The sequence below is a fragment of the Podarcis bocagei genome (genome assembly GCF_964188305.1).
Source record: "Podarcis bocagei genome assembly, chromosome: 13".
In the NCBI taxonomy this organism is placed as follows: domain Eukaryota; kingdom Metazoa; phylum Chordata; class Lepidosauria; order Squamata; family Lacertidae; genus Podarcis; species Podarcis bocagei.
The window spans coordinates 20283164-20309530 of NC_138138.1; the positions used below are offsets into that span (position 1 = coordinate 20283164).

Genomic DNA, 26367 nt, shown 5'->3' on the forward strand with positions numbered 1-26367 from the left:
GATGTTTAAAATATTGATTTCTTAAATTTGGGTTCAAAAAAAATAGGGGCTGTCTTATACAAGGGGGCATCTTATATACAGAAAAATACGGTCTATCTAAATTTGCACCTATTTAAGGTAGCATATGAAAATTACATGCAAATCTCAGTCCCATTTCGTCCTCTTGTTTGGAGACGCATAAGTGACAGAAGCTCTTTTCTTTGTGTGATTACATTAGATTTTGTAAGGCCAAACTGTAGCACTGCTGGCAAATGCTGGGGGACTGAGCCCTCAATCCAAGTATATCCTGCATTCATTTGAACAAAGCCGCAATACTTCCAGGCTTATGAATTCAACTCAGGGCTCTTAGCGAAAGAATATGAGTTCAAGGGTTTATGGATGCTTTAATGAATGCTTCTGGTTTGGGTAATGGTATGACAAAGGATTCAATAAAACAGTTATCCAGTACAGAAACATCCACTGAATTTAAAATGCCTTTGTAAGATAACCAGAAAAGAAAGTTAAGTATATATATATATATATATATATATGTAGGTTTTGGTGTCTTCGGGTGTCTTCCCGTGTAAGAGTTGGGGTGTCTAGGCGACGTTTCGACGAGGTCTCACTCGTCATCTTCAGGCTGGTGCTTTCGGCTTCTTGTTACTAGAACAGAGCTGAAGATGACGAGTGAGACCTCGTCGAAACGTCGCCTAGACACCCCAACTCTTACACGGGAAGACACCCGAAGACACCAAAACCTACATTCCTGTACCCGTGAAAATCTACGAAAGCATATATATATATATATATATATATATATATAGGCCTGTGACTGTCACAGACCCTCCAAGTTTCCCTATTTTCCAGGGATTTACAAAAGCTGTCCCAGTTTCTGATTTGATCCCGGAATGACCTGCTTTTCCTTAGGACGTCCCTCTTTTCATCAGAGAAGTTTTGGAGGTTATGGGGTCATACAGCCCCTTGAGCCAAGGAGATAAGTAACTAGACAACCTATAGAAGACATCTGGAGGCAGTCCTGTATAGGGAAGCTTTTTAATGTTTAATGTGTTGTTATGTTTTTATATGTATGTTGGAAGCCGCCCAGAGTGGCTGCGGCAACCCTTTCAGACAGGCGTGCTATAAATGATATTATCATTATTATTATTGAATAGGACGTCCCTATTTTCATCGGAGGAATGTTGGAGGGTATGGGGGACACCCACACGCCTGTAGGTATTGAGAGGCAAACAGCCTTTCACAGAAGAGGCAAGTACATAACAGGTAAAGGTAAAGGATGTCTGGACGGTTAAGTCTAGTCAAAGGCGACTATGGGGTTGTGGCTCTCATCTCGCTTTCAGGCTGAGAGAGCCGGCGTTTGTCCACAGACAGCTTTCCAGGTCATGTGGCCAGCAGGACTAAACCACTTCTGGTGCAACAGAACACCATGACGGAAGCCAGAGCTCACGGAAACGCCATTTACCTTTCCGCCACAGTGGTACCTATTTATCTACTTGTACTGGCATGCTTTTGAACTGCTAGGTTGGCAGGAGCTGGGACAGAGCAACGGGAGCTCACTCCATTGCAGGGATTCGAACCACCAACCTTCTGATCAGCAAGCCCAAGAGGCTCAGTGGTTTAGACCACAGCGCCACCCGCGTCCCTTTTGGCAAGTATATAGGCTGCACACACACAATACCTTTAAAGGGAATTTGAAACACATTTCCGCCCTCAAAGAATTCTGGGTACTGTAGTTTCTTAAGGGGTGCTGGACATTGTGACTCTATGGGAGTTAAACTACGGTGCCCAGAATTCTTTGAAGGAAAGCAAGTGCTTCATACTCAGCTGGAGTCATCACGGCTAGCAGTCCTTGTTAGCCCAAACCCTCCGTGTAGCAATTAAATTTACAAAGCAACTCAGGATTTCCGCTCTTCAGCTTTGCTTAGACCATTCCTGCAGTCTTTGCGCTTCACTCTCCGCATAAGCTTTCAAACTTTTAGGTCACGCCTCGAATTTTTAAATATCTCCCCTCTTTACCTGACTTCTCCTTCTTATCTTGTCCCCCTTTGGACTGGCTCGTGGATCCTTTTCTGAAAATGGAAGACGAAGGGTTTTCTTTACCAGGGCAATAAAAATAACTCCAGTGTGTGAGAAGGAAACATTAAACCCTCCTTTTGTATGCGTGTGTACATTTCTCTCCCGCCCCCTCCACACACAAAAAAGTGCAGACAATGTTTCTTTAAAAGTCTCCATCTGCAGTTCCCATTAGATGCGCCTCTAAGGTTTCGGGTGATTAATAGCTTGCATGCTTGGCTTGGGTTGGAGGGGTTGTGCATGCAGGTTAAGCCCTCCTCCCCCTCGCTCCTCTCTCACATTTCCCTTCCTAAGCTTGTCACTCACACCCCAGCAAAGTATTTAAAAAGTGTTTTCTGGGCTTCAGCACTTCACAGCAAGGAAGCTTCAGGCTTCAAACGCAACAGATGTGAAGTTTCTCCTGTGAAAGCTATGGAGAATTCTGCAGGGTTCCCCCTCACCGGCAAAGCCATGGCGGCGAGCTGGAGAGCTGTCTAACTGCAGAGGACCGGTTTCTTTTCCTGGGCAGAAAGTTAGACCATCGGGCTCCCTTTGCAACTGCGTTTGAAGAGCATCTCAAGAAACAAGGCACTCCTAGATGGATCCACCTGCTGCCAGTAGTTGCATGAGAAGCTCTCACCCGACCAATGCGCTCTGGGGTTGCCTGCGAAACCAGCATGCCGAAGGTGGAGGGACCACTGGGCCACACCATTACCCACAAGCCCCCTTTTCGTTCCACCACAAACCGGACTTTGGCATCTACTCGGACTTCTCCAACTCCTGCCTGGCTGCAGCCCCCCAGAGCCTTCCCCGCGACGAGCGAGCTTTCGACGAGCACCACTCTTCATTCCAGCACCCCGCGTGGCATTTTGCAGCTGCCGAAGGCAGGCGACGTTTGGCGGCTGAACTGGCTTTGGTCTCTGGAGAGCCAGAGGGCAGCGGCCCAAATGTGGTGGATGGCGCCATTGGCACGAGCGAAGACTACGTCCTGGCAGGGAACGTGGTGAGCGAAACGGAAAAGAAGACATCCAGAAGGAAAAAAGGGAGCGCAGGTAAGGTGGCGTTTAAGAATACTAGACTGGTAGAGTTACGTTTCCTCTGAAGGGGCAGGTTCATAGCTTGAGGGGTACTCCTGGGTCCTTTGCTGTTGCTCGAGGCTCAGGTGGCTTGGAGCGCCTTTGGCTGGTGGCCCAGTTATGCGCCTATCTGGACTTTGTTTGTTTGCTTAGTCGCATCCGACTCTTCATGACCCCATGGACCAGAGCACACCAGGCACTCCTGTCTTCCACTGCCTCCTGCAGTTTAGTCAAACTCATGCTGGTAGCTTTGAGAACACTGTCCAACCATCTCATCCTCTGTCGTCCCCTTCTCCTTGTGCCCTCCATCTTTCCCAGCATCAGGGTCTTTTCCAGGGAGTCTTCTCTTCTTCTGAGGTGGCCAAAGTATTGGAGCCTCAGCTTCAGGATCTGCCTATCTGGACAGGGATAGCCTAACTACTGCTGTCTGTGCTCTGGTAACCTCAAGGTTAGATTACTGCAGTGCGTTATACGTAGGGCTGCCTCTGAAGACGGTTCGGAAACTTCAGCTGGTGCAGAATTCAGAGGCCAGGTTGCTCACCGGAGCAAGATGGTTTGAGCATATTACACTGATCCTGGTCTGACTGCCCTGGCTACCAATTAGTTTCCGGGCCCAATTCAAAGTGCTGGTTTTGACCTATAAAGCCTTAAATGGCTCAGGACCGCAATACCTCAAGGAGTGCCTCTTTCCATATGAACCTACCCAGACCCTGAGGTCACCTTCTGAGGCCCTCCTTCGTGTGAAGAAGGCTCTTCTTCGAGAGGTATGGAGGGTGGCAACACGAGAATGGGGCCTTCTCTGCAGTGGCTCCCCGTCTGTGGAATGCTCTCCCCAGGGAAGTTCACCTGGCGCCTTCGTTATACACCTTTAGGCACCAGGCAAAAACAGTTCTTTTTAACCAGGCCTTTGGTTGATCCAATTTATATCCTATGCCCTTTTAAAATGTGGCTCTTGGGGGGGGCATTATTGGGTTATTGTTTTTATTTTGAGTTTATATATTGTGATCTGTTTTGTGAACTGCTCTGAGACCTCCGGGTATAGGGCAGTATATAAATAATAATAATAATAATAATAATAATAATAATAATAATAATAATAATAATAATAATAATAATAATAATAGTAGAGGTAGTAGTAGTAGTAGTAGTTGGAAGGCACCCCAAGGGTCTTCTAGTCCAACCCCCTGCAATGCAGGAAACTCAGGTCCATGACAGATGACCACCCGACCTCTGCTTAAAAATTTCCAAGGAAGCAGCCCCCAAGTATATAAATATCTATGTGTGATTCCAGTTATGCATCACAGAAAAATGTGGACCACAAAAGGACAGATTTGCATAATTTACATGCATTTGCTAATTTATATGTAGAGATGCGAGTTTAGAAATGATTACTGTGCTTTGAGTGGAAATACATCTCACCCTGGCAGAGAAGACAGGGACCCCATCTGCCTGCTCCATCTGCTGTCCACCTCAGCCCACAAACAGAGGAATTTGCTGCATACTGTCAGGCCACTGGTCCAACTCATAGCTGTCAACTTTCAGATTTGAAAATAAGGGATCAGCAGCCTCACCTGTCCCAGGGACAGTCTAACAATCCGGGATAGCAGTGGGAAGCAGCGGGAAATGGCGCTGGAATAAGGGAATTTCCTGCAAAAAAAGGGAAGGTTGACAGCTATGGTCCATCTAGCTCAGTACTGTATACAGTGTTTCAGACTTAGGTTCTCTCCCAGCCTTTCCTGAAGAGACCAGGGATCGAACCTGTGGCCTTCTGCTTGCAAGGTGTGTGTGATCTGCCACTGAGCTATGCCCTTTCCTCTGATTTCCCTTCCTGTAGTTCTTTATCTTTAAGGTGCCCTTGGACTGGACGGTCCTTCAAAGAGAGGGCTGTTCTCTGTGAAGTAGGACACATGGCCACTCTAGTATCTATTATTGATTTGTTTTCATCTGGTCCAGGAACCTTCCTTTCAAAAATAAAATAATTTTTTAAATTCATTTTTGCCTTTAACGATTACCATCGCAAATGAATCACAATCGTAAACACATAGGCTTCTCTGAATCCCTGGACTCCCTTCCACCCCTCGTTATTCTTTTCCAAATGCATCTTATAATTGTGTCTATATTTTATTAATACTCCATTCTCACCATAGTTCTCGCTACATTGCAAGTGTTTTCTAAAATCCTGCCAGTGTTTTTAATTGTTTACACAGTGTTCTTTTAAGCACCATATTTTTTGCTCTATAAGACGCACCAGACCACAAGACGCACCTAGTTTTTGGAGGAGGAAAACAAGAAAACAACTATTCTGAATCTCAGAAGCCAGAACAGCAAGAGGGATCACTGCGCAGTGAAAGCAGCAATCCCTCTTCCTGTTCTGGCTTCTGGGATAGCTGCTCAGCCTGCATTCACTCCGTAAGACTCACACACATTTCCCCTTACTTTTTAGGAGGGAAAAAGTGAGTCTTATAGAGCAAAAATACGGTAACTTATAAATTTCCCCCCATTCTTTATTAAACTTGTTATCTTCTTGATTTTTGAACTTCCCGGTCATTTTCGCCACTTCAGCATAGTCCATCATCTTTGTCATTCTTCTCTTGTAGATACTTTATCTTCCTTCGATCTTTGGGCAGAAACCTTCCAAACAGTTCGGAATGTAGATAAAAAAACTCTGGCATATTAATCATGGTGATGATGAAAGGAAACAAGACATCATAGAACAAAGATTAAGCAAAACAAGTGGTGGGAAATGCACTGAAATGAATTCCAAGGTGGGGAATCCTGCAGTCCTTCAGATTTTGCTGGACTCCATCTCCCATCATTCCTGACTGCAGCTGATAGGAGCTGGAGTCCAAGAATGTCTTGAGGGCTCCAGGTTTCCTCAGCCCTGGCTCATCATGGAACAACAAGATTTCAACAGGCCCATCTAAAAGCCAGTCATAAGAGGAGGTGGACTAACGAGCTTCTTGGGGGAAAGGGAATTCCACAATGTGGGTCCCCTACATAGCTGTCAAAGTTTTCCTTTTTTAAAGGGAAATTCCCTTATTCCGAATAGGATTCCTCGCAAGAAAAGGGAAACGTTGACAGCTATGGTCCCCTACAGAAAAGGGCTCTTTCCGGCAGCCCAGCCAGCCAATTGGATAGCAATGGGAAGCAGAGCGAGGCCTGCAGTGTCCAATGGACCACAAGGGGTGGGCCGGTTCCTGTGAGAGAAGGTAGCCCTGCCCGGCTTTGGACTGGTGTTGATATTGAGTCAAAGCGACCGGGCACCTCTTCGCGACAAACTGAAACAATTCTGAAATGGATTTCAAATGTGATGGCTTCTCTCCCACCAAGAGTCTTGGAAAGTGTAACTCTGAGATTATGCTCAGGTGTCCTTTCTAGAAGGTTCTAGAAAGGCGAATCTTCCTCTGTGAAATAGCTGCCATTGCAGATGTTGTTTCACATCGTGGAGATGATCGCAACTCCAGATTTTGCAGACAAAGTCTAGTTAAAAGACAACCATAATAAAGCACAGAGTTCGGCTTATGAGCCAAAGGAGCAAGAAAGGAAGGAATTTTATTTTATCTAAAATAAAAACATCCCTGATTCCTTCTGGAGATGAGAGTGTGACCATCTCCAGCCTGCAGTCATTACAAATAAGCTTCCCAGGTTGCAACTCAAAGATGGTGTGTAACGTCCTTTAAATGTCACATGTTTTCAAGAGACCATGCAACCTTGGCTGCCCCTCCCCTCTTTTCCCATTGGTTCCCTTCCTTGCCTACTCCCTGTGCCTCCTTTGGGATGGAATCAGATTCCCGCTTGCTATAGCAGGCCCAGGAAGAGCGTGGGCAAGGGGACTAATGGCTGAGGAACCAGGTGCTGCTGGACTACAAGTCCCGACTTCGCTGACCATTGGCCATGCTAGCTGGGGCTGATGGGAATTGGAGTCCATCAACATCTGGAGGGCTGCAAAGCTTCCCCATCCCTGGGATAATGCATCAGCAGGACCAACAGCTGCACCATCCTACAAAGCCTCATGAATCATCCCCACTGGAATATGAGACATCCCTAGACCACAACTTGGCAACTCTACTTACAGTACTCAACGCACACAGATAGATGCTGAGGTTCAAGCACGCCTTGAAAACATGCCCTCTGGCCTGGAAGTTCTGCCAGGCAGGTCAGGCCAAATGCTCAAGAAATGCATTAGACGCCCTATCAGAATTGCGTAGGTCTGTTGAATGACGGCATCTGTCTTAGCTACATAGACAACCACACCTTGCCCCATAGCCTTTGAAACAATGCACAAGGAAGCACACGTCTAGCTTGGAGGCAAGGAACCTGGTTCTTTCAGGGCAGACAAGACATTATCTCTTCTGCTGGCATCCAGTGAAGGCCCTGCAGAGCTGCTGCCAGTCAGAATAGGTGCTATAGGGAAGGGCTGGCATGAGCGCCTTGGGGAGCCCTGGCACGACCCGTTGGCATTGCTGCCTCCATGGCATTACCACCCTCTCACGCCATCATAAAAACACAGGACAAACTCTTCTCTCCCCTAATAAGCAAAAGCTCTTTGAGGTGAATTTTCATTACTCTGGGAGAATAACACCAGGTAACTAAAAATAATAACAATCACCACATCATAGTGGTAATAAAATAACAGCTTAAGACAGTGGTTCTCAACGGGTGTGGCATACCACACCGATGGCCAGAGAGGATGGCAAGTGTGGCAGGAAAATTTATCAATATTATATTTTGGGACTGATTCGTGTTCTTACGTGGCTGTGTTGTTTTATACAGTGGTACCACGGGTTACAGACGCTTCAGGGTACAGACTCTGCTAACCCAGAAATAGTACCTTGGGTTAAGAACTTTGCTTCAGGATGAGAACAGAAATCGTGCGGCGGCAGTGGGAGGCCCCGTTAGCTAAAGTGGTACCTCAGGTTAAGAACAGTTTCAGGTTAAGAACGATTTAAGTTCTTAAGCCGAGGTACCACTGTAGTTTCTGGGTGTCCCACGATCATATTATAAAGTTGTTGTGTTCCAGCACATGCTACGAGTTGCTTCTTTTTGTTTCCCAAAAAGAAAACTGGCGTGCTGTGAGCAAATGTTTATTCTGAAAATGTGGGCCAGAGAAAAAAAAGTTTGAGAACCACTGGTTTAAGACAACAAATCTGAGTAGGCTTAGAGAAGTCCTACGAGCAGGTAAATTTATTTTTCTCTAGCAGTAAAAATAGCAGCTGGCGTGTGTGTGTGTGTGTGTGTGTGTGTGTGTGTGTGTGCAGGAAAGAAGTCAGAGAAATGCTACAGGAAGGAAGGGGAACCTATTTTCACAGGTTCTGTCGCTCCAGTTCAATTCAGACCCTGGCCTCCTGGCAATGCACAGACACCTGATTTAAAACAGAGTATCAGGAGACCCAAACATTAATCCTTGATCCAATCATGGGTTTCCCACACCAAATGTAGTCAGAACCCAATATGCCCTCACAAATGAGAAGTGGCTCAGGAATCTTGCAGTGGCAGGTGACTGATGTCCCCACAGTGCCCTGGGCCAGTGCAGGATTTGGGCATTGCGGGGCTGTTCCAACGAATGGAATGGGTGGGGGTAGATTATCTGACACTTTCGTTGATGCTACTGCTGCTCACGGCCACCATCACTGTTGGGAAGCCTGTTTGCTTCAGTGGGGTGGGGTGGTCACCGTGGAAAGGCTGGGGCCTCCCTCACACCTGGCACTGTCCGTGAATTAGGTCTGGTATAAGGCAGCGTTCTTTGTTCCTTCCTAAATTCAATCCTTCCTCCTGGACGGAAAACGCATGCAGTCATTTTCAGGGGATTTGGACGCTAGATAGCATGAGCGGTCGTATCGTTTAATCCAGACCTGTACTGCGGGCCAGGAAAATACAGCCAGCAGCTCCCTGTGAGGCCCAAAAATGTTGCGGCTGAGAGGACGGTTTCGACAGAAATCCCAGCCCAGGACCTGCATTATGTTAGAGGAGTGTTCTGCAGACAAGAGCGTTGCTTGACACTGAACTTGCTTTTGGGTCTCCCCATGGCATCTGCTTGGCTCTAGATCAGCGGTTCTCAACCTGTGGGTCCCCAGATGTTGTTGGACTACAACTCCCATCATCCCGGAGCTTTGGCCTTGCTAGCTAGGGGTGATGGGAGTTGTAGTCCAACATCTGGGGACCCACAGGTTGAGAAAGGCTGTTCTAGATGGACCACTGGCTTGCTCTAGCAGGCTTTTCTCGTGGCTGAGTTTGAGTTTGAGACTGATCCTGTTCTGGACACTGAGGTTTGGTTCTGTGGGATGGGTTGAATAGGTAGGAGAGGATATATGAATTGCAGTTTATCCCTCCAAGCACCCATGTGTGTTGGGTTGAACAGACTTTCAAAATCCTGTCCTTGGCAGCAAAACCAGAAGCCTAGGAATAAGGCTGCAAAGCCTCCTTTGAGCAAATCTAGCTACAAAGCAAGCTGGCTTCCCCCTCCTCACAAAGCTTGAGAATGAAATAGCCAACAATCTGGGGAACAAGTTCAAAAATAAGATTTGCTTGCTCTATAATGATGCATTGGTCCACAGCAAAGGCAGCAGTAAAAACTATGCAGGCAAAATACTTACATTTGCAGCATAACCAGTCGTAGTATTTGCCTATCAGCAATACAGCTCTGTGGATTTAACCCCTTCTTATGCTAACTTGCAAGAATACGCATTCTTGCTCGTTAGCGTAAGGTTTGGCTGCTAATCTCCCTCAGGTTCTGGAATATGTGCAATCCTGATGATGAAGAAAATGTATTGAGCCATAGAAGAGGGCCTTTCCCTCATCACCAAACATACCAGAGTGAATTCCCCATACGAGAGCCGCATACTGGGGGACTGAGAAGGTGGACTACTAAACCCACCTTCATCCCGTTCTTTAACCATCTTGATTTGTGAATGCTGGCTAAGACAGGAATGAGGAACCTGTGTCTGGACTATAAATGCCATCATCCCTGGCCACTGGCCATGCTGGCTGGAGCTGATGGCATGTTAAGCCTGTTAAATTCAATAGGACTACTCTGGGTAAAATTTAGCTGCATGCTACTCCCTGTTTTCCACCTAGAGACCCTACCAATGAACTGGGAATGCTTGATCTTTGCATTTCTTTCATTATTTAATAATGTATTTATTGGATCTGTATGCTGCCCTTCATCCAGAGATCACAGGGCAGTTCACAGCATAAAAATACAAAACGAGAACACAAAATACATAATAAAAACAAGAACAGAAACCAACAAATATCCCCCACACAAATACATGCAAAATGACATAGAAGGTTAATTGGCCAAAGGCCTGTTTATAGGGAAACGTTTTCACCTGGTGCCTAAAGATATGTAATGAAGGCGTGAGGCGGGCCTCTCTGGGGAGAGCATCTCACAAATGGGGAGACACTGCAGAAAAGGTCCATTCTTGTGTTGCCGCCCTTCAGATCTCTCGTGGAGGAGGCATGCGAAGGAGGGTCTCAGGTGATGGTCACAGGGTTTGGGTCGGTTCATATGGAGAGAGGCGGTCCTTCAGGTAATGCGGTCCTTGAACCATGCCAACTCTCTTTCCCCTAAAAGGTAAAGGTAGTCCTGATCGTTAGGTCCAGTTGCGGATGACTCCGGGGTTGTGCGCTCATCTCGCTCTATAGGCCAAGGGAGCCAGTGTTTGTCCGCAGACAGCTTCTGGGTCTTGTGGCCAGCATGACTAAGCTGCTTCTGGCGAACCAGAGCAGCGCACGGAAATGCCGTTTACCTTCCCGCTGGAGCAGTACCTATTTATCTACTTGCACTTTTTCAAACTGCGAAGTGGGCAGGAGCTGGGGCCGAACAACGGATGCTAAGCTCGTTACAGGGATTCGAACTGCCAACCTTCTGATCGGCAAGCTCTAGGCTCAGTGGTTTAGACCACAGCGCCACCCGCGTCCCTCTCATTCCCCTAGTGGGCTCACTTTGCTTCCACAAGGAATGTTTCTGTCCTTTCTCTCTTCCAGAAAGCCAGGACACAGGTGGCGGGGGCAGCAGCAGCAGCAGCAGCACAAAAGCAGAAGTCAGCAGCTCCAAAGCAAGGAAGGAACGCACCGCCTTCACCAAGGACCAGTTGCGGGAGCTGGAGGCGGAATTTGCACATCACAACTACCTGACGAGACTCCGGAGATACGAGATTGCGGTCAACCTCGACTTGACGGAAAGACAGGTGAAGCTCCTCTACTCCAGCAGCCCTTTAAGGCTGGGCAGCCTCGTCTCCAGCTTGGGCAACAATGCCTGGAGACAATGGTGGAGAGAAGAGGGAAAATATTGGGTGAATGTTCATTTGCTACCTGCTCAAGTACAGTGGTACCTCAGGTTAAGAACTTAATTCGTTCCGGAGGTCCATTCTAGATATAGGGTGCCTACATTCTGCATGTGCAAATGGCTTTAGATACTTATTAGGGTCCAGAAATTACCATATAGCATATACAGTGTGCTCGGAAGTGTACTGGATGTTTAAACAAGTACAATGGCACCTTGGGTTAAGAACTTAATTCGTTCCGGAGGTCCGTTCTTAACCTGAAACTGTTCTTAACCTGAGACACCACTTTAGCTAATGGGGCCTCCCACTGCCACTGTGCCACTGGAGCATGATTTCTGTTCTCATCCTGAAGCAAAGTTCTTAACCCAAGGTACTATTCCCAGGTTAGCAGAGTCTGTAACCTGAAGTGTCTGTAACCTGAAGGGTCTGTAACCCGAGGTACCACTGTACACTGATTCATTTACCAAAAACAAAAAAACAAACCGCACAATCACAAGGCCTATTCACCCAACGCAACACCTTAATAATAATAATAATAATAATAATAATAATAATAATAATAATACCACACCCACCTGGCTGGGTTTCCCCAGACACCCTGGGCGGCTCCCAACAGAATATTTTCAAAAGCGACAAAACATCAAACATTAAAAACTTCCCTAAAAAGGGCTGCCTTCAGATGTCTTCTAAAAGTCAGATAGTTGTTTATTTCCTTGACATCTGATGGGAGGGCGTTCCACAGAGTGGGCACCACTACCGAGAAGGCCCTCTACCTGGTTCCTTGTAACCTCACTTCTCGCAGGGAGGGAACGGCCAGAAGGTCCTTGGAGCTGGACTTCAGTGTTGGGGCTGAACGATGGAGGTGGAGTCGCTCCTTCAGGTATACTGGGCTGAGGCCATTTAGGGCTTTAAAGGTCAGCACCAGCACTTTGAATTGTGCTTGGAAATGTACTGGGAGCCAATGTAGGTCTTTCAGGGCCTGTGTTATATGGTCTTGACGGCCACTCCTATGTAGAATCACAGAGCTGAAAATGGGAATGTGAATTTCAGGTCTGCTCTTTTTCTCATTTCACCAGCCTTAAACTCAGTTCTCCACATTTGCATCTTACTCAGGGGTTCAGTTCCCAGTGTTCCACATATTCACGAAAACGGCATGTACCCCAAGCCTTTGAGCTGCCCCCAAGGCTAGTGGCTGAGGGGAAGAGAGGGAATTCTCAGTGCTTCCAAGCTCTCTGCCTTGTTTGCATTTACAGTGGTACCTCCAGTTGCAGACGGGATCTGTTCTGGAGGTCCGGTCGGATCCTGAGGTTTCTGCAACTTGAGGACCACTTCTGCGCATGCGCAGACTGCTTCTGCACATGCATGCATGGCGAAACCCAGTAAAATACTTCCGGGATTGCGGTGCATGCACCCCAAAGTTTATGGAACCAGAGGGTTACGTAAACAGAGGTACGACTGTAATTGGCACAATTACAACCAGTCTGTCTTCAACCGTGTATGGTTGAAATGGCGCAAATTAAACAAGTGTACAGTGGTACCTCAGGTTATGTACTTAATTCGTTCTGGAGGTCCGTTCTCAACCTGAAGCACCACTTTAGCTAATGGGGCCTCCCACTGCCGCTGCACGATTTCTATTCTCATCCTGAAGCAAAGTTCTTAACCCGAGGTAATATTTCTGGGTTAGCGGAGTCTGTAACCTGAAGTGTATGTAACCTGAAGCGTATGTAACCCGAGGTACCACTGTAAATTCAACAGCATTTCAGTGCAGATTTCTGTCAATACGAACATTCTTGCAAGCAATTTCCCTTAATGTGATGCATGATTTATATTCACTAATACAGTGGTAACTTGGTAGGTGAACGGTTTGGCTCCCGAACAAATCGGCTCCCAAATGCCGCAGACCCAGAATTGCGAACGTTTTCTGGAAGCCGGATGTCCAACATGGCTCCTGCAGCCAATCGGAAGCCGTGTCTTGGTTTTTGAACCTTTTCGGGAGTCGAACGGACTCCCAGAGCGGATTAAATTCAAGAAGCAAGGTACCACTGTACATGCATTCTTATGCACACTCGACCCTAGCGGGTGCAAATTTTTTTGCACATGTGGGCTAGAGAACCGCATTGCAAAATTCGGAAAAGTGTGAATTTGCAAGGGCTGTGTTTTGCATGCGTGCAAGCTCACCTTAAGCCTCTCCCTCTTCTTGCACAGGTCAAAGTGTGGTTTCAGAACCGCAGGATGAAATGGAAACGTGTGAAAGGTGGGCAGCCGGTGTCACCCCAGGACCACAGCCTGGAAGACATGGACTCAGCTGCTTCTCCAAGCTCAGAGTAGCTCTGTACACAGTGTCTCAGAAGGCCTGGACCAATCCCTTGGCATCATCACAGCCCAGATCGTTGGCTCTCTCCCTAAGACTTTGCAAGAGTTGGCTGAAGAAGGAGCAGTTTCAGAAGAGACTTGGCCTTGCTTTCCCAGGTAGATCTGGGGTCTCTCCTTCCCTCTTATCTCTGACAGAATTGCTTTCAACAAGCCACCAACAAGGGAAATCAAGGCATGGATGGCATCCCAATCATTCTAATACTGCAGACATGACCCTGTTAGAACCAGGAAGCGAACATGTACGTTGTGTTTGCTCCCAACTTAGCATCCCTCTCCAGGATCACATTCTGGAAAACAGCAACAAGCCGACCTTTCGAGTTTGCAGCAGAAGCAGGCTAGACCACCCAGGAGGTCACCGAAAAAATCTTACAGCCGGTCTCTCAAGCTCCCCAGAAGAAAAAGTGTGCATATAGAATTGCCTTAGGCAGTTTCAAATCCCACTGCGAAGTGTTATAGATCGCCCCAGTACTATATTATCTTCCGCCATTAAAAGAAATAAAATGATCAGTCCTTGCCAAGGGCTGGACAAGAATCTGCACTCCCAGAATGTGTCAAGAATTGCCACTTTCTTGCCTATGATTAATAGGCTGCTTTGTTGCTTGGAAGTGTGTGCTGTGAATTTTGATCCCTGCTGCTCATCGCACCTCCCTGCAAAAACCAGTTGAAGAGCTCAGATCTCTCTCAGTAATTACGGGGCAGCTTCAGTGGCACCTTGGTTCTCAAACTTAATCTGTTCCGGAAGTCTGTTCCAAAACCAAAGCGTTCCAAAACCAAGGCACACTTCCCCATAGAAAGTAATGCAAACGGTTTAATCCGTTCCAGACTTTTAAAAACAACCCCTAAAATAGCAATTTAACATGAATTTTACTATCTAACAAGGCCATTGATCCATAAAATGAAAGCAATAATCAATGTGCTGTACTATAAAATAAGATGGTATTGTAGATGATAAAAAATAAAATTATTATTTTTTCTTACCTGCACTGATGATAGTCATTGTTAGGATGGGGGGGGGGCTTTTATCCATTTCCGCAGCCATACATTCAATCAATCAATCAATCAATCAATCAATCAATCAATCGGTAGCTGAACTGGGTGCCACACAGTCACAAAAACAAATTAACCGAAAAAGCCTCAAAAACAAGAAACACAAAATAAATAGCAAAAACAAAAGCGCCAAACTTAATCCGTCCCGGAAGTCCGTTTGATTTCTGAAATGTTTGAAAACCAAGGCGAAGCTTCTGATTGGTGCAGGCGCCCCGGAAACAACAGCCAACAGCCGCATCGGACATTCGGCTTCTGAAAATTTTTTGTTAAACCGGAACACTTACTTCCGGGTTTTCGGTGTTTGGGAACCAAGGCGTTTGAGAACCAAGGTACCACTGTACTTGATTGTGCAACAGTTCTGCAGATTTGGGGGACTTTGCATTTTGATTCCTTCTCTTGGTGGTCCTGTCCTTTCCCTGCTTCTAACATAAAACTGACGTCTATATACAGGAACTGAGATGACACTGTACTGATAAATTATAAAAAGGAGGATTGGGTTTGTTCATAGGTGTCTGTAGCCTGCTTCTGTTTGTGACATGAGCTGGCCAGTGCGGGGGTCCCTCTAGGCTGGTGTTTTACTGCGGTTGTATTCTGCAATACATTTCTGACACAAGGATAGTGTGCTACACAATCATAGAATTGCCAAGCTGGAAGGGGTCCCAAAGGTCATCTAGGCCAACTCCCTGCACTGTAGGAAATTGCAGCTAATGAGCGGTGGGTTTATTCTGCTCTAGTTTGTTCGGCGATGCTTCCCCAATGCTATGACGCTATCCCTGTCCGGAAGGGGCTATAGGGCAACAAAAGCGGAAGAAAAAGTAAACTAGAAAGTTTGCGGTGTTAAAAGTTGTGGGATTTCCAGTGTGACTGCCCAGTGCTGGATTTACGTATAAGCTAAGCAAGCTATAGCTTAGGGCCCCACTCTCTTGGGGGCCCCAAAAAAAAATTAAAGGAAAAACAACTGGATGTACATTTCCAAAATATAAGATAAAAAACAAATCAAATAAAACCGAGATACAGCAACAGTGTTTTGTGTTGTGTAGGCTCCTGTGATGTAAGTAATGGACCCCGCCTGTTAGCCTGCTCCCTAAAATACCACTGGTTTGCTCATTTCTAACAGCGACAATTTGTTGTTGACAAAGGACAGCTGGACATATAAAGGGCCCCATTACCTTCAGTAGCTTAGGGCCTTATCAAACCTAAATCTGGCCCTGTGACTGCCCCAAAACTTGTGCCCAAACAGTATTGAAAGCAGGATTGTGTGTAATAATAGCATCGTGCACGCAGATCATGAGTGCACCGTAAAAAGGATGTCTGGAGGGGCCCTGGCTATTTCTGTTTTAGTGCAGAGAACGTGTCACATCTTTGAATTTGTCGTGCCATTTGCTGATTCGGATGCTGCTTTAGTCTTGCCACATAACAGATCGCTTTGTCGCACCTCCACCAGTCTGCTTGTCGGAAGGCTTAAAAATAAAATAAAATAAAACCTAGCTTGCTGGCCACAGGGGACCACCGGAGAGAGCAAACCTGACCATCTGCAGCTCGCTCTGTTGCTTGCATGGCATCGGAAAACCAGAACCGTCCCTGGTCAACGTCAGCCAGGGGTAGGTACGTGTTGCGCATGGAAGGAACAGCAGGAAAGTGCTTAGTCGGCAAATAGCGTGGGATGACTCATGCAAGCAGAGATGGGATTGGGAAGCCAATAAGCCCCAAGGGTCACTGCTAGCTTGACCCAGGAGGAAATTACTTCCTGACCACAGAAGCATGTCAGCCCTGGAGCATGAGCAAAGCAAATTGGGGGGGGGGGAGGAAATGTAATGGGGTGAGTGCTCTGCGTACTACCAAAACCTGTCTCTTGTTGTAGCGGCCGCAGGATGCTCCGGGGGTAGTCAAGGTGGTGCCCTCCATATAATAATAATAATAATAATAATAATAATAATAATAATAATAATAATTTGTTATTTATACCCCGCCCATCTGGGTGGGTTTCCCCAGCCACTCTGGGTGGCTTCCAACAGAATGTTAAAATACAATAATCTATTAAACATTAAAAGCTTCCCTAAACAGGGCTGCCTTCAGATGTCTTCTAAAAGTCTGGTAGTTGTTTTTCTCCTTGACATCTAGTGGGAGGGCGTTCCACAGGATGGGTGCCACTACCGAGAAGGCTCTCTGCCTGGTTCCCTGTAACTTGGCTTCTTGCAGTGACGGAACCGCCAGAAGGCCCTCGGAGCTGCACCTCAGTGTCCAGGCAGAACAATGAGGGTGGAGACGCTCCTTCAGGTATACTGGGCAGAGGCCGTTTAGGGCTTTAAAGATCAGCACCAACACTTTGAATTGTGCTCGGAAACATACTGGGAGCCAGTGTAGGTCTTTCAAGACCAGTATTATGTGGTCTCGGCGGCCGCTCCCAGTCACCAGTCTAGCTGCTGCATTCTGGATTAGTTGTAGTTTCCAGGTCACCTTCAAAGGTATCCCCACGTAGAGCGCATTGCAGTAGTCCAAGTGAGAGATAACCAGAGCATGCACTCCAAGCCCCACCAGCCTTTAGCCAGCGCAGCTGTAAATGCAATAAAACACAATATATCCCACCTTTCCCCACAAGGAGCTTAAGGTGGCATACAAAGAATTGCAGGGGGACCCGGAGGGTCATCCAGACTGACCCCCTGCAATGCAGGAGTCTTGGCTCATTCCTGGCGCTCCTCCTGCAATCCCCACAACAACCTTGTGAGGTAGGTCAGGCTGAGAGGCCAGGACTGGCTCAAGGTCACCCAGTGAGCTTCAGGGCCGAGTGGAGATTTGAACCCTGATCTCCCAAGGCCTTTGTCTGACACGCCAAACACTACACTGTGATGGGAATTTTGAGGTCTTAGATGTATGTTAAATGTTCATAAGTGTACCAAGCAAACACGTACATAGATATATAAACCACATGTCTGAAAACCCCACAGGAAAAAAGTCCTGAACAAATTGACCTCAATTATTTCTCTGCAAGGTCCAAGTAGGAAACCTCCCCATTGTCTTTTTCCTTCACATATCCTGTCTTAAGGGCACATTTAAGATATGAATTGGGATGCAGATGGCGCTGTGGGTTAAACCACAGAGCCTAGGGCCTGCTGATCAGAAGGTCGGTGGTTTGAATCCCTGCGACGGGGTGAGCTCCCGTTGCTCAGTCCCTGCTCCTGCCAACCTAGCAGTTCAAAAGCACGTCAAAGTGCAAGTAGATAAATAGGTACTGCTCCAGCGGGAAGGTAAACGGCGTTTCCGTCCGCCGCTCTGGTTTGCCAGAACCGGCTTAGTCATGCTGGACACATGACCCAGAAGCTGTACCAATTGGCCAATAAAGTGAGATGAGCGCCGCAACCCCAGAGTCTTCCGTGACTGGACCTAATGGTCAGGAGTACCTTTACCCTTTACCTTTAAGATATGAATAGGGTGTGAGCCTGTGACCTGGCCCAGGAACTAAGCAATCCAATCAAGTAAGCAGGGTATCCAATCAAGTAACCTGCCAGAGAGGAGATAAACAACATTAAAATTTCTGTTTTAGACCACTTTTTCTGTGATGTAGGTATCTGGGGGGTGGTCTTAGGCTACACCCCTTCTGTGATGTATGTATGATGTATGGAGGGGTGCTCTTGAGCTCCAGGGCAGGGAATTTAAAATGTCTATATAAGGCCATTGTTCTGGGTTCCTCCTCCTTTCCTGCGTGTGAGCGGAGCACCCTGTTGCAACAGATCAATAAAGATCAGGCTTACTAGCTGCTTTGCTTCTTAATATTCTCTGGTTGGCCTCTGTTATTTTCTCCTACCAATAGGGAACCTACGTAAGGACTCTGTATGGGCTCTTGGATACCCCATAAGGGAAAAAGGGCGGAAGTTGTTTACAACAACACCATGCTGGCTCTCAGAGGTACATCATTACCTGGAGGGCACCACCTTGGCAACCTCTGCTCTAAAGGAAAGCGAGGGGGTGGAATGCAAGGGCTTAATCTGAGCCAGAGCTCATCCCCATCTTCTGTTTTCAGGCTGGGACTGAGCCCTGAGAACTTCGCATTACTGCCAGTTCGACAATTGAAAAGCGACTCTGCCAATTTTTCTTCGAGCCTTTGCCCAATAGGCAAGGAAGCTTCACAGGAAGCCTCTGCCCCCGTCTATTATTATTATTTTGTTTCCTCCATTTGCTTCCAAGCAGGTCCACAGTGCCAGCAGGAGGAGAGTCCCAGAGGCTGGTTGCGGTTTGAGCTCCAGCCCCTCACTTTTGTAAGCACAAGTGAAGTCCTGGGAGCATCGCTTTAGCTGCATCTCTCTGCCTGTGTGAGTTTGAAGCCGGCTTCCTTGGGGATATTCCAGGCCTGCTCCCAGAATTTTCTTCTTTTAGACTGCTGGAGATGTGAGGGAAAGCATGCATATGCAAGGTTCTGGCCAATCGCTCACAAAGGGACAAATCCTATCTCTCCACCACCATCCCAGACTGGAGGGGATTTATTGTCGCTGATGGATCTGCAGCCCTGCCATGCCTGGGGTGGAAAGGTGGAAGCCACATCTGGCACAGAGATCAGTCCATGTGACAGCAGCAGGACTATCTCAGGAGTCAATGGATCCTAGACCAGCTCAATCCTGGACTCAGCTACATTAGTAAAAAAAAAAAAAAAGAGACAGTGTTTTGAATGCATTATGAACATTCAACACCAGATGGCGCTGGAGGGCAAAAAGAAATTCTTTGCCATTTTCCATAGTGGTTTTTTGTTTGTTATTACAATTTGATTTATGACTTATTTATAGTAGGGGTTTCCTCCTGCGTGCAGATCCACCCCCTGTCTCCAGCAATAATAGGGATAAACAAACCAAAAGAGATCGCAGCTGAGACACCAAGCCCCAGAACTTAACTACAGAATGGCAGGAGTGCCTCTGAACATATACAGAGTGCCTTTCGTCTTCCACCCCACCATCCATTATCTACTTAATATAACTAGAATGGTAATAATAATTTTAACATTGGTAAACTAAAGGCAGCTTCTCCTTTTATCATCCCGAATAACTATTGATTTAATTCAAAGCGTTTTATTATCTTGCCAGATAAACTTTCACATTAACCTTTGCCCTTTTTAAAACCTGAACAGTATTTAATATATGATGATAGATTTTTTTTAAAAAGACGATCTCTGTAACATAAAGATTTGCTTTGGCATCGACACCAAACTGCACCACTGAAATTAAATAATAATAATTTCCCTATTTTTCTGTTAGAGAATATCTCTCCTAATAACTATTCATAATTGTTCTTACATACATAATTCAAGATTTTTTTTAACCCTATCCCCAGCTATTCCACTGGCTTGCTCCTGCCCCTCTGGCAAACCAAGGTATAACCAATTTCTTCTTTTAGCTGTTCTTGTTGAATTTATTTTTATTCCCAAAATTTTCGGTGGCCTTTTGGCCTTTAACAACAACAGCAGCAATGTACCGCTCTCCGTTTAAAAGGCAAAGGAAAATCTGTTTTGAAAGAACTGCTCTGGGGAATAGGGCTGGAGTGGAGTTTGGGATGCCTGAAGTGTCAGACAGTCAGCAGCTGTGAACGGCAAATTGTTTCCCCTAAACTTGATCCATATAGGAAATTGTAAATCTGCGCTAGCCAAAACAGAGGAGGTGCCATTTTGGCAGGGGGGAGGGGGGCAGCGGAGAGGGGAATCCCCTTGCCAGACACACGTTTCCCCATTTCAGGATAAGTTCTGTGAAACAGGTCAAAAACGTTCTCCCATTCAGAACCAGGGCTCGAATCAGATCCGGCCCGGGACATTTTGCCACCTGAGGTAAAGCCATAGCTGTCAACTTACAGATTTGAAAATAAGGGACCAGCAGCCTCGAAAACAAGGGATCAGCAGCCAATATAAGGGATTTTCTGGGCACAGGTATGTTCAACTTCTGAGCCCCTCCGAGCCAAAGGCAGAAAGCCCAGCCAGCAGCCAAACGAAGCCTCAAGCGGTGGTTCCCACAGCGCAGCAACCCAGCAAAGGGGATGCAGCAAGGAAAATCATTATCACCTCTCCGCTGGGAAGCGCTGAGCAAAGGCGAGTCCCCAGGCCGATTTGATCGGCACAAGGCATGCAAGCTCCACCCCCCAGTCGTTCTTAGACTCCTTATTGTGTGAGCAACGCAGTCAAGCAACACAGTTGGCGCCTCCTTCCTCCCTGGCTGGCAGGGAGGGAGGGAGAGGAGCTGCTTCCTTTGAAACCCGGGAAATTTAAGGGACATCATCAATAAGGGGCAGCAGCGGGACACGGCACTCGGATAAGGGAGTTTCCCGCCAAATAAGGGACACTTGACAGCTATGGGTAAAGCACAAAATGGCGCCCTCCTCCCTGCCAGGGAAGAACCAGCGAGTGAGGATCTGCATCAGGAACAAGGGGGCGGAATAAAGATCTACATGGGGATCTGCTGCCTCTATGGACCCCAGCACCTGAGGTGGTCGCCTCACCTTGCCTCACGGGCAGGCCGGCCCTGGCAGAATTATTGACGTCCCTCCCTCAGATTTGGCTCTGTTGGCATCCTCTTGGGCAGCCTTATCTGACTGGCTACATGGTGCCCTAATGCCCTCACCCCTCATGTGGTGCCATGGGAAGGAGCCAAGCAATGTGGGAAAGGCCTTTCAGATAACCATGCAAGGGCCCCTAAAATCTGCTTTTCCCACTGAAATTACCCCCTCCCAACTGGCTCAGACCTGGCCACAGCTGAGTTGAGTATTACTACTAATATGCCCTTCACCATAAGGTCCCAGGATGGGCTACAACAATATAACAATGCAATATTAAAATCAGTTTTAAAACATGCAATCAGAACCATGTTGTTGTTGTTTGTTGTTTAGTCATGTCCGACTCTTTGTGACCCCATGGAACAGAGCATGCCAGGCACTCCTGTCTTCCACTGCCTCCCGCAGTTTGGTCAAACTCATGCTGGTAGCTTCGAGAACACTGTCCAACCATCTCATCCTCTGTCGTCCCCTTCTCCTTGTGCCCTCAATCTTTCCCAACATCAGGGTCTTTTCCAGGGAGTCTTCTCTTCTCATGAGGTGGCCAAAGTATTGGCGCCTCAGCTTCAGGATCTGTCCTTCCAGTGAGCACTCAGGGCTGATTTCCTTCAGATCAGAACCATAGTTTGGCTTTAAACCTCTCTCAGGTTTCAATGGGGTACAGAGAAATGTGTATCTTTATAAAATGGCAGTGCTTGTGACATTTGAAGGATGTACATATCAATGAAGGGCCTTCGGGAATGAATCTGCCACCCAGACTGCTCACTGGACCTCTCTGGCCAGAGAAAAATATAAGAGGGCTTCCTCTGTCAGACAAGACTTGCTTGAGCAACAATGAGCTCTCGCATGTTTTGCGTGTGTGTGTTCTTACTTTTCAGCCCTGATTTGCCCATGGATACCAATTGCTTCTTGGTCCTGACATCTGGCTTGCTCTTTGACCTTGCCTCTTGGTTTGTCCTTTAGTCCTGACTTCTGTCTTCTCCTATGGCTTCTGCTTCTTCAGCTCACCTCAGACTGCCCACCCCTGGTCTCATGGCTGGCCCAAGACATTTTCCTGCCTGAGGAGACAGACAAGATGACCCCCCCCCCTCTTCATTCCATGTACAGAATTATTTCTTCTTCTTCTTCTTCTTCTTCTTCTTCTTCTTCTTCTTCTTCTTCTTCCACTTGTAGCCAAGTAAGATGATCTTCCATAAACATGGTTTTAACAGTGAGTCCATAAGTGACTATGGAGGCCAATTCTGGATCCACACATCCTTCCACAGTGGGGACATTGGTTTCTGGGCAGGAGTTGATCACGGCGGGGATTTGCCAAGCGTGCCTTCCTCTTAGCATGTTTCTCCCTTGCATCCTGAGTTCGAGCATCTTCAAAGCCCATGACACCTTTGGTAAAGGCTGTTCTCCAATTGGAGCGCTTTCAGGCCAGTGTTTCCCAGTTGTCAGTGTTTATACTACTTTTTTAAAGATTTGCCATGAAAGTCTTTGAACCTCTTTTGTTGACCACCAGCATTACACATTCCGTTTTCAAGTTCGGAATAGAGTAGTTGCTTTGGAAGACGATAATCAGGCAGCAGAGGGACAGACATGCATATCTCTGTGAATCTCTCTCTCTTAAAACCAGTGGCCACCAGCACACCTTGTGGCAGTGAGTTCCCTAGGTTATGTAGTGCCATATATGTATTATGCCAACCCCCAAGCTCCTGAAACAAATGTTGGGATGACAGATATAGGAGGCAAGAAATAATCCATCGTAAATAATAACTGCTGGTTCGGATTGTCTTCCATAGATTTAGTTGCTTTGGAAGACAGTAATCAGGCATCCACACAAAATGACAGTAGTACACAGACAGTAGTACACAGAGCCAGTGTGGTGTAGTGGTTAAGAGTGGTAGATTTGTAATCTGGGGAACCGGGTTCGCATCTCCGCTCCTCCACATGCAGCTGCTGGGTGACCTTGGGCTAGTCACACTTCTCTGAAGTCTCTCAGCCCCACTCACCTCACAGAGTGTTTGTTGTGGGGGAGGAAGGGAAAGGAGAATGTTAGCCACTTTGAGACTCCTTCGGGTAGTGATAAAGCGGGATATCAAATCCAAACCCTTCTTCACAGACGTGGCAAAGGACTTGACGAAACACCATCACCATCCGATCGCAGAAAATCAGGATGAATGCTCATCAGATAGCCAGTGCTATCTGAACTCCACACCAGTGAATGAGGCTGAATGCTCATGAAAGTGGTTTTCTGGAAGCGGTCTGTGTTGGAGGAAAGGCTGGAGGTACTGAGTTCGAGTGCACCTCTAATCAAAGACGGCTCCCTAACACAAGAATTTCACACAGAACCAAAGCCTGGCTTGGCAGTGTCCCCCGGCTCAAAATGTAGAGGATGTTTTCAATCAAGAAAGTGAGCTTGGGGGAAGATGCTGGCCTCCAATGGTGGTTTGTAAAACCCAAATCTGAAGCAGCTGCTGCTTGGAGGACCCAGAGAAACACAGAGTTTCATCCCCACCCTCCCTCAGGCTCCCACTACCGAGATTTCGGAGGGTCTAATTGAAAGAGCAGGCCTGGTGCTGTCAGCATTACAAGCTGGTGAAAAGCCTCCGGAATGGATACCTGCCGGTGAGCGCATTTCTCGCCAGTTTCGGAGTCACAAAGGTGTCCAATAAAAACACGATGCTTCCTTTTCCAGGAGGCATTACTTATGTGGATCTGACGGCATTTCATCGGGGAGCTGAGCCGGTAAGAAACCGAAGGCGGACGGTTCCGTTTTCCTTCGGTGCACTTTCGAAACCTGTGACACATCCCGTGGCAAAGTTTGTTTAATCCACCTGCCGATCGCTTCTCCTCCTCGCTTTCTCCTTGACCAGGCATGAGGTAAAGCCCTTGATGAAGCTTAACCCGGCTCCACAACAGCCAATTGTCTCCTGCCCCACCAAATCCTTCTGATTTCTTCCACTCATCCTCCCTCTATGCCCTGAGGGAGGGAGGAGGAAAGCGTGGCGCTAAGGAACACAGCGAGCATGACAGAACATTCCAGAAGCTGCGCGTCCCTCAGATCCCCCTCCGCCAAGAAATAAAATAAAAATGGCCGCTCTTTTTATCCAGCTAAATTTGTTGCCCTTCTGGGATTGGGAAAACGAGTCCCTCCTCACCCGGCGTAATATGTCTGGATGAACTACAATCATATGACACAACATTAAATTACTCCTTCCTCTCGGTTTCCTTTCCCTGAGCAGTAATGGATGCCAGAGTACGTCAAGGCAGACAATACTTCTTTTGAGCTGGGGTGGATCTGGGTCCGGAGAGCAAAACTGTTCCAGAAGGGGAGGGGTTGGGGCAGGGGAGAGGAAATTAGGCAATGTTTTTGCAATGCAACCTCAAACCCACTCCATTTATTTATTTATTTATTTGTTTTCAAAAAACCCTGCCAAATGGTGATTGACCGTCCTAGGGAGTTAAGAAGTACAGTGGTACCTCGGGTTACCTGCGCTTCAGGTTACATACGCCTCAGGTTACAGACTCCGCTAACCCAGAAATAGTGCTTCAGGTTAAGAACTTTGTATCAGGATGAGAACAGAAATCGTGCTCCGGCGGCGCGGCGGCAGCGGGAGGCCCCATTAGCTAAAGTGGTGCTTCAGGTTAAGAACAGTTTCAGGTTAAGAACAGACCTCCGGAACGAATTAAGTACTTAACCCGAGGTACCACTGTATTGCAAGACCCACATGGCAAGTGATTCAATGAGGGGGAGTCAAATTGCCACCTCTTGTTTTGGGGGAAAGGTTATTTCAGCTCCATTTCCTTTCCAGGGCAGGAGCCCAAGGGGGAACTGTGCTTACCCTCCAACATTTCTCTGATCAAATTAGGGACTTCCCATTCTATAATAATAATGATGATGATAATTTTATTCTTTATACCCTGCCCATCTTACTCAGCTGCCCCAGTCACACTCTGGGTGACTTCCAACATATATAAAAACATAACAAAGCATTTTAAAACTTCCCTATACAGGGCTGCCTTCAGATGTCTTGTAAAGGTTGTCTAGTTACTTATCTCCTTGGCTCGGGGGGCGCATGACTCCATACCCTCTGACATTTCTCTGATGAAAATAGGGGCGCCCTAAGGAAAAGCGGGACATTCCAGGATCAAATTGGAAACTGGGATGGCTTCTGTAATCCGGGACTGTCCCTGGAAAATAGGGACACTCGGTGGGTCTGAGCATGTGATCCAACAATTTCCCTTCTTTGCTTTTTTCTGTGCCAGCTTCTGGATTTCCATTAGTGTTGCGTATGGGGTGGTCAAGTGGCACACTATACAGAAGACGTTCCTCTATTTGCAGTGTGCAGTTTGAAGGGACACGGGTGGTGCTGTGGGTTAAACCACAGAGCCTAGGACTTGTTGATCGGAAGGTCGGTGGTTCAAATCCCCACGACGGGGTGAGTTCTCGTTGCTCGGTCCCAGCTCCTGCCCACCTAGCAGTTTGAAAGCACGTCAAAGTGCAAGTAGATAAATAGCTACCGCTCCAGCGGGAAGGTAAACGGCGTTTTTGTGCACTGCTCTGGTTCGCCAGAAGCGGCTTAGTCATGCTGGCCACATGACCCAAAAGCTGTACGCCGGCTCCCTCGGCCAATAAAGCGGGATGAGCGCCACAACCCCAGAGTCAGCCACGACTTGACCTAATTGTCAGGGGTCCCTTTACCTTTACCTAGATGGGTTGGTAACTAACTGTTGAATGTTCTCCACTCTAGTCGTACCTTCAATCCCAAACGCCTTGTGACTCGAACATTTTGACTCCCGAACGCCGCAAACCCAGAAGTGAGTGTTCTGGTTTCTGAACGTTTTTTGGAAGCTGGCCATCCGACGTGGCTTCTGCAGCTTCTGATTGGCTCCAGGTATATTGTTGTTAAGTCATTCAGAGCACATCATCTGTAAAACCTTGAATTCAGCCCAGAGATTTATCAGCAGGCATGGGCGATTCTTTAAGAACCAGAACACAGTTCTGATAGGTGTCAGAACCTGTACTTAAC

General features: G+C 47.1%; 1 protein-coding gene and 1 long non-coding RNA gene across 2 annotated transcripts in view; one reads left to right on the top strand and one right to left on the bottom strand.

Moving 5' to 3' along the window:
- The window catches only part of LOC308571465, a 200873-nt gene that overhangs the window by 42611 nt on the left and 131895 nt on the right, over positions 1-26367 (bottom strand). The gene's annotated exons all lie outside the window — the stretch shown is intronic.
- MEOX1 (mesenchyme homeobox 1) lies at positions 2364-16590 on the top strand. The gene is made up of 3 exons (XM_081166868.1): positions 2364-3101; positions 11112-11314; positions 13616-16590. Exons 1-3 carry the CDS (start codon positions 2648-2650, stop codon positions 13736-13738), a joined length of 780 nt encoding a protein of 259 aa, XP_081022994.1. The 5' UTR covers positions 2364-2647; the 3' UTR covers positions 13739-16590.